The sequence below is a fragment of the Lissotriton helveticus genome, chromosome 2_1 (genome assembly GCF_964261635.1).
Source record: "Lissotriton helveticus chromosome 2_1, aLisHel1.1, whole genome shotgun sequence".
Taxonomy (NCBI): domain Eukaryota; kingdom Metazoa; phylum Chordata; class Amphibia; order Caudata; family Salamandridae; genus Lissotriton; species Lissotriton helveticus.
Window position 1 is genome coordinate 275,363,203 of NC_136059.1, and position 16,856 is coordinate 275,380,058.

At 43.2% G+C, this 16,856-nt stretch overlaps 1 protein-coding gene across 1 annotated transcript in view; it reads left to right on the forward strand.

Annotated features, from left to right (window-relative positions):
* The window catches only part of DCC (DCC netrin 1 receptor), an 844,139-nt gene that overhangs the window by 781,244 nt on the left and 46,039 nt on the right, over positions 1-16,856 (forward strand). The window contains exons 23-26 of the mRNA XM_078677748.1: positions 8,216-8,378; positions 9,890-10,116; positions 12,560-12,676; positions 15,535-15,690. Coding sequence (XP_078533874.1) covers positions 8,216-8,378; positions 9,890-10,116; positions 12,560-12,676; positions 15,535-15,690 — 663 coding nt within the window. The remainder of the gene's footprint in view (positions 1-8,215; positions 8,379-9,889; positions 10,117-12,559; positions 12,677-15,534; positions 15,691-16,856) is intronic.

Below are 16,856 nucleotides of genomic sequence, written 5' to 3' on the forward strand. Positions count from 1 at the left end.
TGTACGTGTTGTCAACAACCCCGTTACGTCCGAGGCCTCCAGGGCTCAGTAATTACTCTATCAAGTTAGTAGTGGTGAGAAATGGAACCCGCCTCGGGTTGTGTCTACATACAACCTGGAAAAGTGACAGTGCTTCAAATGTGTAGGTAATGGCAGGCTCTCAGTACTACCACTTCAGATGTTTTGAAGACTGGATGTTACATATAAATGAGAAAGTAATGTCACATCCCATAATGATGCAGAGCTTGGCTGAAAGTGACAACCTCACAAGGAATGAAACAGTTTTGTAAATGTCAGTAAACCAAGCTTCAATACATTTTCGTATTCTAAGAGTTACACCTAAGCCCTTCCTGGATAGTCTTCTGCAGTGAATTCACTCAGCCTTAAGAGACGGTTCCATCTGTGGGAGGTTGTTGGGAGAATCTTTAATATTCTCATATTTGTATTGTAGGAAATGCATTCTTAATGCCCTGATCAGCCCCATTTTTTTGACTGATACTTCTGCTGACGGACTCTGAAAGTGCCCTGGCTGTGCTAAACAGAACCAAGTGCTCTGTCCTTAAAAGGTATATGATAATTAGTGTACTTACAATTGGTTCAGGCAACCTACCTGTAAGTCCCTAGTATATGGTAGGGCATGTAGGGTTAGAGACCCCAGTGGACTTAATGCACGTAAATGTGCATTGCAGTGGTGTCTGGTGTCATTTACAAGCCAGGCCTGCCTTGCAGGCCGATTTTAAAATAAAACTGTGTCCAAATTCGACTTTGGAATTAAAAATACTTCCCAAACTACTTTTTGTATGACATATAAGTCAACCCTAAGCTCTACCATAGGTGCCCCAAGGGTAGGTTGCTTTGTTATAAGAAGCAGGAACATTAGAAAATGTGGTTTATATGCCCTGGTGATGGAAAAACAGCCAATGCTGTTTTTCCCCATTGTAGTGCTGCTAGTTTCGTAGGCTAACATGCGAAGGCTTTATTAAAACTTAATAGTGTCTAACTTTTCACAAGAGTTAGCTAGCATCTTAATTCAAAGTATCAAAATATTAGTTATAATAAATCCGCCAACTTGCCAAGTTGCCAACTTGCGAATTTAATATAACTATTGTAGGAAAGTAGTTTTAGCATTTACTTTCCTGAAATTACCTAAAACAACCCTGTAGAAGCCTCTTCTGATTGGACAGCCTCTGACAGTCTGAGTTAAGCTGCTCCCTTATTAGGTTTGAGGCTGAAACAATACAGCCAATTGTTAGGAGAAGATTTGTTTCCTGGAGAAGCCAGGAACAGGAAGAGGGCTGGGGTTATAAACTGGACTTGAAAGGTAGACACACAGATGTTACAGTACCAAGGCTAGACCCCACCTCCTTGATCCCCAGCCACATAGAAGGACCTCTAATTAGATTAGGAGAGGGGCTGAAGGGACAGTGTATGGAAAAGTTAGCCACAACTGTGGTTTGGGTTAGCCAGACCTGCACTCCAAGGAGACATTTTCTCCATTTAGATTTTTGAAGATATGTGCATTCTGGGACCAAAATATGCCACACTTCCCAGGAAGTTGTCACGGCAGAGGATGGCAAGTTGAACCCCATTGGTTGGGGTGCCACCCCCTTGCCAGTCCAGAATGGGGAATAAATACAGGAGAGCTGCAAGAGGACCTCAGAAAGCACCTGAAGAAGAAGGACTGCCCTGCTGGACCCTTGAACTTCACAACAGACGACTGCACTAATACGTCCTGCACCTGCTACACTTTAAAGGCTCCACACGAGTAGCAACAGATAGAAAAGTGCTGGAAGATGCCACTTACCACATCCACTAAGAGGATAACTTCAGCTGCTCAGCCTCAACTGGATTTTCCTGGATTAACCAGGTGCATTGTGGCAGTTGGAGTCCCAGAACCCCACCAGACAATCTCTTGGCTGGTGCTATGGACCCTTTCAGACCCTCAGGGAACCTTTCAGAAGAAGATCTTTAAGTTTGGGATCTTTTTGTCCACTTTTGTAAAAGCTTGAGAAGAAGACCAGCATCGATGGTGAGAGTCTGCTGACCATGGCCCGGCCTGACCGCTCAAGTTTACCCTGCTGAAAGCTCTGGAGCTCCTTCCCGTTGATGAAAAAGATGTAGACCTCCAGAACTGACTGAGACATCATCCTGAAGAAGGCCACATCATCAAATTAAAATTTGCATCTGACTTGCGCTCTAAGGTGGTCAGCCTTAAACTTTGACTTTCTCCCAGTCCTGCTTGACCATACAGCCGTGGTTGGCGATTTACACTTTTTAGGGCTAGAACGCAAGTTTTTTATCTATTCTTTAAAAATTCACATCTCCTGTTCCCTATTTTAGATTTTTTTTGTTTTGGTGTCATTTGAAAGATGAGCATATTTTCTATTTCGATACATTTGTGTTGTTTTTTTTGTTGTGTCTTTCACCTATTTCCTGTTATGGTGTTATTAGATACTTTACACACCTGTCTCCTAAATTAAGGCTGACTGTTATCTGCCAGCCTGCCAAGGGTGGAGCACAGATTATTTAATTGAAACTTGATTGAGCCTTAATAATGATTGTGGCATTACTACTAGCTGTAGGTAACTACCTGCACCTACTAATAACCCACCTTCTAACATGTATATTTTAAAGGGAGAGGTCTCCTAACTGCTCCTTTTTATTCTTTACAGTAACGTAGAAGGGGAAATGCACTTTTCTTCATGATATGCAGCAGCAAGGATGCATCCCATTCTGATCCTGGAGTCAAGGTTTATATTACTCTTTGACTTTTAAGGAACATTCATACTCTTGGACTGCCAATCTGGTTCACTGCCCAAGGAAGTCATGAGGTGCCACACTACACAGACATATCACTATTCTTAGTGACACGAGGAGTTTTCAATCTTCATCAATGGGAAAATAGAAGATGCTAGGTTCATGCCCATATAAAGAGCATCAGCCTTTCAACCTGCAAAGTCCCGGGAGGCGTCCAGTTTGATACGACAAAAATATCATGTAATGATTTATATATCTATCTGTCCAGGCCCTTTTTGTCCTGGTTTGAGACATATGGCTTACTGATGTAGAGGTCACATGATGTGCACATTGGACATGACAATTTAGTTTTATAATGTACCCAGTTCGTAGCACCCTGTTACCACCAGGGGCTATTATCAGAAGCACTTTCAAAAACAGTTTAGTCACATCATTCAACCAGAAAACAAGTTTTAAAAAAGCTAGGCTTTCTTTTAAATGCTGGAGATTCCCTGACCTGGCGGATCACCCTCAAAGTGAGAAGTTATTATTTCCATCTAAAAAAAAATAATAAATCAGTCCTGTACGGCAGCTACTCTCAGAAAAACTCAACCATAGTGGTCAGAGCCTACATTACCACTCAGCTTAATTACTGCAATAGATTATGTGCAGACCTCTCAATTATTGCACAGCTCCAGAAGGCCGAGACTGGAGATGCCTTCCATTGTCAGTTTGAATAAGAGAGATCACGTCTTCAATGTCCGTAGATCTCTGTACCAGCTGGTAGTGGCAAGCTGAATATGGTTCAAAACATCTTGCCTTGCAGTTACATTTCTGAACCAGTGAGCTCTATTGTAGCTGACATACAGGCTAAAGCCTGATATTACCTTGAAACAACTGCAGAGCACAAGGAATACCAATCTAGCAGCCACCCATATCGCTGTGGCTGATCCTTCTTATAAAAGGTCCCTTTGATGTGGTATGCATGATAATACTATTGTCTCTACCTAGCTTCAGTAAAAAGCTGAAGGTTAGCCTGTTTGTTTAGGCAGACTATTAAGACAAGTTACAGGAGACCCAGGTGGGTCCCGCATGCTATAGGTATAGTTTCAGTTTGTGAATCAATTAGCCATTTTATATGATACATCCTTCACCCTAGCACCCTGATAAAATTGTGTTCCTAACTGTATGCTATCAAGCCTATCCATTAGACATTATTCACAATATTGGTACTCTTCTTGTTATATAATTTTAATGATAATAGTGCATTGGTTTTGGTCCTCTCCAATATAATACACAAATGAGTATCATTGGCATTCTCTCCTTGTCCCACCTCTACCCGAAAAACACTTTCTATCAGAGACAATAAATGTATGTTCAAATTCTCCAATTCCTATTTGCCGTAGACATTCTTGTGCATTTCTCATTCTGCTCTTACCCTCCCATCAGAAATACACCCCATGCTCTTGTGGCCATTTGCCTCTTGGGTACTAAATATGCATTGACTGCCTAATTCACAATCTCAGATTCTATTTGACATACGCAATTGTCTCTCTTCTCATGGCCGGGACCACTCTCTGTACTCACTAAAGCTCCCAGAAACAACATTTTCAATCTGTAATGCTGTTCGCCTGCACACTTTCCCATTTTATACCTTGAGATCTGGAAGATCTTGAAATTCACAAAAGAAATCCAGAGGTAATTCAAACAATCTGCAACTATCTCAGCAAATTCCTAAAAGGTGAAATGCACTCCTTATCTGGAAAGAAAACAGTAGGTGTACATTTCTGGCATTTTTTCAAAGAATTGGGCATTATATGAGTAGTTTTTAGATAAGTTCCAAAATGGATTAACCAGCTTTCTTGATTATCATGCATGAGAGGAAATCTCTTTGTCATAGGCATGGTATATTTGAGAAACACTCCTTTCTAAAAGACTAAGCAAACTGAGCACATTTTTAAAGACATTGGAGCATATTCTCAAGGACTTATCGCTGAGTTATCGGCACTTTAGCGCCGCAAAAGTGGCAAAAGAATTATCGCCCCATTCTCAAGCTGGTGCAACCTGCCGATATCGCCAGTTTTCCAGCGATAGCTTCCGCAAAAAATATCGCATAAAACAACTAACACTAATGTTATGCAGAGTAGGCAAAAACATACAACAACACCACTTTGCAATATTCTCAATGACCAGCCGGACCTGCGATGCGATCCAAAAACAGGCGATAAGGCGTGTTAGCAGCAGGGATTCAATAGCTGCCTTTCACTGGTGTAAAGCAGGATGACTACCTGCAGTATGAACGAGAGCCCAGCCCAGAGCCACATTTGAAGACCAACACATGTCATGGAACTACTGATCATGCAGCTCGGAGACCCAAGAGGCCCACAACACCTACCACCACCACCCTAGACCCCCCCCTGGACTGCCCACAACCATCCCCTGGACTACCACAGAGGCAGCGCAGAATAAGTCAGCGGTCTTTCCAAAAACACACCAGCTTCACAGACTTAAGGCCAGAGGAAGTCATTGCCCACTACTGGCTCAAAAGGACAACCATCCTCCGCATCCTGACCCACATTGCCCACAGGCTGACGGTATCAACACAGCGGACAACCAGAATCCCTCCGCAGACAAAGCTGCTTGCTGTGCTGCACCTGTTGGCTTCTGGTACCTTCAAACCAAAAACCGCCAGAGTCAGAAGAGTCTCACAGCCAGCCCTATCAGAGTTCATCACAACTGTCTTGGATGCCATCATCAGCTTGGTACCCGAGCACCTTCACTTCCCCCACAATGCGCAGGAACAGCTGGAGACCAAGCAAGGCTCCTACGCCATAGCTGGCTTCCCGCACGGGTTGGGGGCAATTGACTGCGCACATGTCCTACTTGTGCCCCCTGCTGACACTGCACACAATTACCGCAACAACAAGCACACGCATTCCATCAATGTGTAGGCAATAGTGGACCACCGGGGACTCTTCACCAACATCGTCACCAACTACCCAGGCAGTGTGCATGATTCCTACATCTTCCACAGTCCATCATCAACCAGCGCTTTGAGGATGGCACCTACGGAAATGCACAGCTCGTTGGTAAGTACCAAATGAACACACCACACACCTCAACTCCACAATCATGCTACTCAATACTGTGGGACTTCACACTTTACAAGATCACATACAACATGCTAAACAACATGCTCACCTACCAGACACAGCAACACAAGGAACTGTGGTAACAGGACCCAACCATGTAGACAAACCATCCACGTCATGGCACCTCTGCCACACAATAGCAGGATGTGGTGAGAGGTGGGAACCAAGTATGTGCAAAGCAGGCAAGTGACCCATGTATCAGAATGAACACAATGCCAAGTGAGGCGTGAGGTGATGCGTTGGACAGACTCAAGTATGCAGAGCACAGGCATGTCCATTTGGACATATTCTGTTAGTGTATGTAGTGTCGTAGACAGTGGACGCAACCATGTTTCCTCAGGCAGTGGGGTCGACATGTAGCTATGTCCTCCCCCTGTAAGTGTAAGCGCAGTGGACTGGGCCAGCGTAGGAGTGGTAATTAATAGCCTGTGGCTCACGGCGTGGTTCACTTCCAGGATGGCCACCAAAGCAACTACTGCATGTGTCTCTGTGTCCTCCATATCCTCACAATGGGCCTACACACACGTGGCTGACCACCTTAAACTGCCAATATCGCAGTGTCGTTGTCAGGCTAGTGGACATGCGCAGACACTCATTACAATGGTGTGTCTTAGGAGTGCAAGTGAGGCAACCGCGCAGCCCACACAAGTAAATAGGCTGGGGGGTGAGGAGCAGCTGTGAGGCAACATAATACATATGGATGCTGCTCATTTGCCACATGCAAGACATGTCAAACATGAATTCCAAAGTCCCACATCACACACCAATATACTAATAAGCCTGCCAACACAGAATGCAGAACCAACGATTGACACATGTCTCTCGCCTGTCACAGGTGATCAAGGATATGCACTCTGCCCGTGAATGATGACACCCCTCCGAATCCCGAACAACATAACCCAGAGGCAGTACAATGCGGCCCACTAACGCACCATGGGCATTGTGGAGTGCTCAATTGGCGTGTTGAAGTCACATTTCAGGTGCCTGGACATCACAGGTGAAAGACTCCTGTACAGCCCGCAAATAGTGTGGAGGATGATCATTGCATGTAGTGTGTTGCACAACATATGTGTATGCACCTATGCCCCATAGATCAATGTGCCAGATGCACCGGACAATGTCAATGAGGATGAGGCAGGTGGACCACACCCCAATGCAGCAGCAGCAGGAATATCCCGAAGGGACACTATCATTAACAATTTCTTCACATGAGTACATCACATTGGGACTGTCCTTAGCAATCATGGGACAGGACAAAATGACGACAGGCACAGCATGTGCAAATAAATTCATTCCAAGACACATTCCCTGTGTGCATGTCACTCCTCTGCATTAGCACATCACTCTGACAAGTGTAAGTGTAACATTTAGTTCTGACAATTTCCCCAATGGTAATTAGATGGTGGCAGTGTCACCTCCGTTATCGGGATCCTGTTTTCCTGCGGACTGAACCACATCTTCCTCTTCTTCTTCTTCTTCTCCTTGCCCTTCCCTGAACCCGGGGTCCCAGGCTGGTCCTCCTTGGGGCTTGTGGGGTTCTGGTTGTCCTGTGTACTTGCTCCGGCTACCTCTATGGTGCTTCGCAGTTGTTTGTGTACGGTTTGTGTTTTTTGTTGCCGCATTCATACTGATTTTTGCAGCCTGACTTGTGGGACTTGCAGGCCTGGCGCTGCTTATCGCTGACTTTTTTATCGCAGTTTGGCCCAATGCAACTTTTTTTTGCGTTTGGGTTTGGTTTTGTATCGCCGTCCCAGTAATGTTATCGTGGACATTTGACGCATTATGGGGAAACTATGGCATGTTACCGCTGTGTTGCGAATGTGACGTTGACACAGAGTTATTTTTCCGCAATGGACGGCGATATGTGAAATTGCATTAACCTATTTGTTGATGATTATCACACGTTCTTGAGAATATACCCCATTGTATATGCTTTGATATGTTTTGGGGAATCACAATGCCTGGAGAAGGCTACAGAGATTGCGAGGTATGTGATTAGTTGTTAAAAATGGTCTGCTCCATTAATGAATATGCTTGTGACTACTCATAGCACATTTTAGCAAAGGAACTCCTGTGTAGCATTCTAATGATGTTCATCAGAAAAAAACTCCAGATATAAGGTCACTTATCATGGCATATTTTAAAGTAACTACAGAGACGTATTTGTTATAATTTGTGTTAATAATGTAGTGTAGTTGACAGATCAAGCTCATGTCAGGTATGCACCATGTACATACCACAACGATCATTTTAAGTAGTGTGAAATGGATTGTTAAAGGATGCTGATGGTGTCACAAAAAAAAATCCTTTGCCTTTTTTTTTTTCAGAGTCTCCCATTGGACAAATTCGCCCTCCTCATGGTAGTGTGACCCCTCAGAAAAACAGCAACCTGCTGGTAATCATCGTGGTCACTGTAGGGGCCATCACTGTGGTGGTTGTGGTAATTGTCGCGGTGATATGCACGAGGCGCTCCTCAGCACAACAGAGGAAGTAAGTTCCATGAATTCAATAAGTCAATAAGTGAAGCAAGTTTCACACTGAAATAAGTACCAATGTATTGGAGAAAGAGCAGTCCTCATGCAGTCAATAACGCTCAACAGCTGCAAGGTCATCTGCGATTACTGTGTATGCACAAGACATATCCTCTAAGGAAGGCTTCTGCAATGGAATGGTAAATTCTCATTGTAGAGAATGTTTCAAAGAGAAAAAAATGTGGTATACATTCAAGCTAAATCTGTCCATATTGTCTTACTAAAAGTCCAAATTTTGAACTAGGTGGTGATCCTGATTTGTCGCTTTGGCCGAATCAGAATTACCCCAATGAGATAATACTGCATACCCAGCGATTCCCTTGCATGATTTTACTGCTTAAAAGATGGTAGAATTTCGGAGTGGGAAATTGGTGAAAAACAAAGAACTATGGATACAATCAAGCAGAGTAACTTTAGTTTGTGTGGAAATTACCAATTCCCCAGTGGACAAAACTCCACAGTGTACCTCCATCTCATAATTATCAGTATCCGCTGTGTTGGTTTTTTCGAAAGTCATAATGTGGCATCAGAATTGCAGGCAAGGCCAGAATGAGGGTCCCACTACACTCACAAATTTTGAAGACAAAGGCTTATCCAAAAGGTCTTTCACCTTTTTTATGGCTTGCCATGTATATGCTATAATTATACCCATAGATATTTTCTATAGCTCACAAATAGTTCAATGTTTAACTCCCCTGCATTTTCAGCACAAAAGCAGACACAAAATTCTCTCCAGCATCCAAAATGAACCAGTGAGGACCTGTCATGTCCGATTCAGTATTGACTTTAGCCACCTGTAGCAGGAAAAGATTCCTGGCATTTGCAAAGAACATCTGTAAAATGTAACCCCTCTTCTTTGTGAACCTTGGATAAAACGTTCATGCTCATTTCAGTTTCTTGCTCATCCTACCCTTCCTTTACCAAGTGATTGCTCTCTTTGATACCAGCATGGAGACATTGAAATATTGCCACAATCTCACTAATCCAGCATGTACACCATGAATATTGACCCCGGAATATATTGATAGGACACAATATTGAGGACAAAATATCAAAAAAAGTATTGACAAGTAAGCAAGTCTAGATATTCTCCACCTAAATCCAGATATATCTAGCTATGTGATTCAAATATCTTCAAGGTATGTAGATGTGGAGTCAGGAATAGTAAATCTATACTTTCCTAAATGAACTTACCTTTCGATAATTTGTCTCTCGACATTCTGTCCTTAATATTTTTGTACAACAATATTCTTGGGGTCGATATTCAGCAGTACAATCCTTGTCCAGTCATACAGACATACTTTCCACCATAATTGTGAATCAGGAGTACTTCTGTGTTTGAGAGGCAGGGAAATTGGAATATAGTTGGAATGTGTTCAATGTTGATATTGCTTAGTGTGAGGATGGTAATGTATGGTTCCATTTTTACATTATCAAAATGAAAACATAGAGCAATTTATCTTTTCTCAGAAAACGTGCAACACATAGCGCTGGCAAAAGAAAAGGAAGCCAGAAGGACCTGCGGCCTCCAGACCTTTGGATTCATCATGAAGAGATGGAGATGAAGAACATTGAGAAACCATCAGGGTCTGATCCCTCTGGGAGGGATTCACCAAGACAAAGCTGTAAAGATCTCACTCCAGTGAGTCACAGCCAATCAGAATCTCAGTTAAGCAGCAAAAATACTTCACATTCGGGTAAGTCTTAAGCTGTTTGCTTAACAGACACACTAGCCCATCTATACGTCATTTTTAACACATACTTGTAAAATGTAAAGATAACTGGGACACTGTGTTAATATGCTTCAGCGTATGTTGCGATGAAGGTGAAAATGTGGTATACAGTGGCTGAATTGTGTGTGGATGCAAATTTATTTACAGTTTTAGGAAATGTTGGCATCTACTATGTTATCCCTTCTGATGAGGTTCTGGATTACCAAAAGCATGCCTTCTCTGGGTCCCAAAAATTGACCAGCATACCTTTTAAACCATGAAGAGAATAATTTTGCTTTTTGAGATGTTTTTTTCAGTAGCTTTATGGTAGTTAGTAATCGCCTACACTATGAATGATGATAAGCTATGAAAGGTGTTTGGAATAACATGATGCTAGATTGCAGCTTTCCACAGCATCAGTCGTTTTTGAAAAGGTTCTATATGATAAGGTATGTAACGTTTACAACGAAATTTTTACAACGCACTACCATTACAACGCAGGCATTACCACGCATACCATTACAACGCATTGCGCTGGGGGGGCGCTCTAGGATAGGGAATAAGTTTAATTTTCTATCCAACACCTTCCCTAGTGTCCACGGGGACTGGAGTTGGAATAGAAAATTATACTTACCACTATCCAGCACCTCTAAGCGCTATGCGTTGTAATGGTATGCGTGGTAAAAACCGCTTTGTAAAGGTATGCGTGGTAAAAGTATGCGTTGTAACGTCTTACATCCATATGATAAGTCTCAGAAACAGGAAATTGATATTTCAAGACCCATCTGCTGCAAAAGCTGACGGTATATTACTCAGGAAGAAGTATTACCAACCTATTGATTTTGAGGTGCTTTTTTGTATTTAGGGAAAGCAATTAAAGTTTTGTGGACAGGCTGCCAATCTACTGGGGTGGTAGAGCCTGATCTGTAAACATGGGTGGCAGGACCTCCGCATTTAAAATTCCTGGCAATGTCTGTGGAAAAGTTTGGCGTACTGTGCTTCTGTCAATATGGCAGAAGCACAGTCAGAAAAAATGCAATATTGGCCCTAAAACTTTTTTGCCACACCGGTCCTGTGGTAGTTTTCGCAACAGTGGATGGTTTCCGATGGAACAGGCAGCTGAGGCTTCACCATTGGAAACTAAGGTTGTCCACCTCAACACTAGATAGCAAAACCTTGAGTTAGGTAGTCAGGAAACATGTGAATTTTCAGTGGGTTTACCATTGCCAACCGACTCAAGAAAAGGCACTCAGGGCCTATTTACAAGTCTGATGTCTGAGGACCTCCAGACCAGTAGGGCACTAAGGTGGCCGTCCAGCCACTGTCACACCGGTGGTCAGACGCCCCATTACGAGTTGGGCAGTTGGACCCCCACTGCACCACTGCAGCTGCAAAGGAACTGCCATTTCCTTGCGGTGGCGTTGCAGCCAAGGCTTCAGTAATATGCTAGTGGTACTGCTGCATGACCACTATGCATATTACTAGTTTCAGTACCACCAGTGGTGTAATGGAGGAATTTACTCCATGAAAAGGCTGGTGGGCCTAAAACAAAGGGGGCCTGACAGGACACCATTGCCCATTTGCATTGGGATGGATGCAAGGGGGCACAACATGTGCCCACCATGTGCATGCATCCAAGTTCCTGCATGGAATGGAGTTTACAGGAACTATTTTTGACATTCCCATTGCAGGGCCCATTTTTAGAGTCACTGCCAAAAACAGTCCCCCAGACGCGAGAAAACTCGTAATCTGGCGGGCGGTGCTACCACAGGCTTGGCAGTGCCGGAGTGGGCCGCCGGCATTGCATTCCGCTCCTACACTTTTAAAAGACTAAGGGCCAAACTCATAGTTAGGCCCTTAGTCTTTTAAAAGTGTTATTTTTATCTTCATCAGCATGTCAGATGACGTTTTCATTAGGTGTTTTAGATTTGTTTTTAAAGTGCCCTGCTCAATCAATTTGATCAAAAACATCAGCATGTGTCAATGATAATTTCAAAAGATAGCTACACACCAGCTTTTAAGCAATTGTACCTAGCCTATTAGTAATGTTTGCTTTTATTATAATATATTTGACATATTAAAATTCTTGGATTGAATTCCTTTCAAAGGATGTTACAAGAAAAAATGGACACCTCCTTTGTGTGGCCAACTGTTTTGTTACTAGTACCTGGGCATTATAACATTGCTTATTCTTGTATATGCCTCGACAATTTTAATCTCATTCTTGGGCTGTGACTATGCTCATTGGTTACTCACAAGTCTGGTTTAATTTTGCCTGCTCAGTGAACATGTAAAACATCATAGTCCCCCAGAGCATTGTGGTTCCTTGAGTATTACGTTAGATCCAACATTTGTATCAAGGCTTAATGCACATTGTAGTGTTGAATAAGGCATTAAATTATGAATCAATTGATTGTGTCTTCCCTAGGGCCTGATACGGAGGAAGTTGGAAGCAGTATGTCTACATTAGAGCGCTCGCTCGCAGCCCGCAGAGCAACACGGGCCAAGCTCATGATTCCAATGGATTCTCAGCCAAACAATCCCTGTGAGTAGCACCTTTCTATCATACGTCCAATAATGTAGGACCGAATTATGGTGTTGAACGAACAATCGGGCAGTACAAATCTATTTGTTGACTTTTCTCAGGCTTGTTGCACGCCATATCCATAAAAAAGGTTCCTAGACCTGCCCAAGGAACTATCAGCCACTAAGCCTCATAGATAACTTACAGAAGATTGTCTCCTGGCAGGTGCTGAGTAAACAAAACAAATGGATGAATGAATTGGTAAATGAATGGCTAAATCAAATACTTTCTCATTGGCAGGCAAGGTTCAGGCCATGAATTAACACTTTAAACCATGCTTTTAGTTTCCTCATCTGTAAATTGAATACTGTAGACCTTTCTCATCTGCATCTTTATATTTAAGGTTTTTATAAAGTGCTCAATCATCCCCTTAGGGATATTCTGGTGCTAGACTTCATATTCACTACACTCCATACGTTGCCTAAGCCAGGGAAGTGGAAACAGACAAGTTTTCAACATACTCCGAAAAGTTAACAGATCCAAAGTCAGGCACAGATTGAGAGGCAGGGTATTCCAATAGGAAGCTACCAGAATATTGAAAGAATAGCCTCCCATTCCAGATTTTCCTAATATGCACTAGAGCCTTTATAGACAAGCTGAGAATATATGCTGACTTAAAGAAGGTGACTCTGCCACGCAAAATTACTGGGCCGGTCTTTTAAAGCAATCTATGCAGGTGGCACAATAGCTTGAAGATGGCTGTCATACCAACTGGAAGCCAGTGAAGAGAATTTAAACAAACTGCAGCTGAACTACTGCTTGGGCAATTACAAATCAGTTTTGCTGCTGCATTTTGAAATGATTGGAGGTCCTTGATTGGCATATTGAAACTTGAAGGCGCCCCCTTCCAGGGAACACATTACGGCTGGGCGAAGCCCTACGCTACGCTGGCATAGTTTGCGATGTTTGCGCTACTTCGCACTACACGAACTGCACGTAGCACAGTGCAAACACGCGTAGCGTAGTTCAGCTGTCATTTTTTGATTGCTCGTGGTCCTCAACGTCAAGTTGGCGACCGCGAGCAAGCAAAATGACATGCCGGCGAGACTTTTTCCTCGTTCACGATCAGCAACATCAAGTTGCTGATTGCAAGCGTGGAAAACAAACCTCCCGGCATGATTCTCAATGCGGGGCGGTCAGGTTTCTTGTTGTGAGCGCTCGCGTATGCTCGCGAACGCTTGCGATGAGAAACTACCAGTCCACGTAGAGAAAGCTGCCGCTTGAGTAAAAATCTACTCGAGTGGCAGAACACTACAGCTCACACTGTGCAAGATGCCGTTTTCAATGATTGCACAGTGCCGGGGGCTTGTCCGCACTGTGCAATCATTGAAAATGGCATCTTGCACAGTGCGAACAGGCTACTATGCAGTTCGCGTAGTGCTACGCGTAGTGCGAAGTGCACTTCGCGTAGCTTCGCGAAGCGCTACTTTGCAAACTACGCCCAGCCCTAGAACACATAGGGCCCTTCCTATGCTCCGGTCAAGTCATGAGCTTTAGGGCTAGAGGCCCCACCACCTGTACATAGTGCCAATGGGGGACCGCTGGAGCTCCATGACCCGCCCGCACCTCAGGGTCTGTGAGGGCTATTGTTAAGCCACTGGATGCCTGAACAAATAATCAGCCATTCCAACATGTAAAGCATTCCCATAATCTAACCTACTCATAATCAATGCTTGTGCAACATTCCTCCATGATGTTACCAGTGTCAACCGAAATAGTCTGTGAAAAGTAAGCAGGAGTCCATAGCAACTTCCACTCACAGCTTTTACCTGGTCCTAGATGGAAAGGGAGTCATCAATTAGAAAGCCCCAATTCTTGTCAATTCTCTTTGGTCTTGGAGTAAGGCCTGACAATGGAGTTCACCAGGAGTCATACATACCATACATATATGACTACATTCAGTCATGGCCGGCATGACTTGACGGTAGTGGGTCAGGCGGGGAGGGTTACTGGGGGGTGGGTTCATTTAAAAAATAAAATAAACTTACCTTCCCATGTGTCCTGCCTCCCGACCAAGCAGTCAGTGCCCTAAGGAGTGGAAAATCCACTCCTCCCCTGCCCTAGAGCAGACACTCGCACCCGCCAACTCCCCACCAAGCCCTTCTGCTTTCTCACATGGTAGTTATTACCATTTTATGTTTCTGCTTCTCGCACTGTGAGAAAGCAGTGTGGTGATACTCCTCCACCCTGGTGGAGGAGCCGTCCCTACCAACATTGACCTGAGGCCCAACTTTGAGCTTCTTTAGCTGGAAAAACTTTGGAGCATTCTAGAACATTGAGGAATCCCCTCTGAATTGCTATCAATCTTAACACAGCTATATGCAGACACTCATGTACAGATTGCTTGTGGCATGTAGGGGGAGCTAACTGAGAAAGACTTCATAAGAAGAGGTCCTAAACAGAGATGTGTTTCTAGAGCAATAGAGACAGTCCTCTATCCTCCAGGCAGGCATCATCTTTCAATACGGGTGGGCAGACCCAAGTACTTGCTGTGTTTTGTTGCTTTAGTACTAAGAAGCAGCCAGTGCTAGATTAGCAGCCTTTATTGGAGAAAAACATATAGAAAATCTGTTATCACATGTGTTTCCTCATTTAACGCTAAACGTGTCATAATTATGATTAGGGTGAAATGCAATTACTTATTTATACTTATTTATAAATGACGGCAAAAGTCTAAAAAAAACTCAAAATGCACCAAGAATTAGTGGTTTTCTGAGCAACCCATCTCATCCTAACAGTGAGAGTTAATATTTTGTCGAACTAAAAGCTAAGAAAATAATTCAATAATTATATGAAAAAAATGTATTTTGTTCTTCCAGCTGTAGTCAGTGCAATCCCTGTGCCAACACTGGAAAGTGCCCAATACCCCGGGATCCTTCCTTCCCCAACGTGTGTCTATCCACATCCGCAGTTTACACTACGGCCTGTGCCATTCCCTACCCTGTCGGTAGAAAGAGGCTTTGCAACAGGTCGAAGTAAGTGAATTTGTAAACTTGTTTTACATCTATATGTCGTGGAGCCCACTTTATTCCAATGCCCATTGTTGAACCTTAAAAATGTATGTGGCAAATAAAGTGATTGTTGTAAAACAATATTTCATTGTCAAGTGGGTGTAATGGACCAACTAGACTTCCCATTAAATTAAACACACTCCTTTAGACAAATATTCTCTTTTCTCGCTACACCTTTGATCCATAGTGCTTATACTGTCCCATTGCTCTAATCCAAGCTGTCAACATGCATGCTTTCAGACATCTCCAAGGTCATGACTTTCTTTTTCCCCACTTTCTGCACCCTTATTGGGTTCACTACTTTTAATATTACATGTATTGCTTGATCTTCTATGTTGTAGCTCTGTAGAGTAATAAGTGGTTCATTTCACTACAATACCATAACGTGTATTTGTAAAGTGCACGTTCACCCGGAGATATCTTGGTGCGGAATAACAGATGTTTATTGTTACTCAACGGTACTCATTTGATCAACCTCAGATGGATGAAAGGCTGAGTCCAACCACTGGGATTTGAACCTGTGACCATGAGGTTAAACAAATACCGCTGTAGAGGACACATTAGTCCATTGAGCCACCAGAGCCACTAGTCTGGAAAGTTTCTGTTTATCCTCTCCTAGGGCATGACATTCTTCACATATATGCGTAGCTCATAATAGGTGATATTATTTCAACAGTAATAAAATGGTATTGAAGACTCTTGGTAGGAATAGGGATCAAGAGCTCAAACTGCGGAAAAGGGTAATTTCCAGCATCACTGCGCCCCTTGTGGTGAATCTCTGTCCCAAAAAAACTGTGGCTGAAAAGAACCACAGCTTTTCCACAGTTCCTGTAGTGTCCCACCTCCAGCGCATCTTTCATTGGGAAGCAGGGGGTGGGTGGGGCTGAGAGGGATTCTATTGTGATTTTCGAGGCATTCCTATGAGACATATGGTAAAGTGGAGGATTTTCTTTTCATTTTTTTTTTTTTTAGCCACACTAAAACATACCCAAAACACGTAGTTGAGAGCGCTGTCCCGTTCATTAACATCACTTTACAAAGAGCACAAAGATTTTTGTAAAAAAATGAGTTGCAATTTCCACACACTTTTATGTTTTTTTGGTACAAATAAGCTCTTTAATATGGCTCTT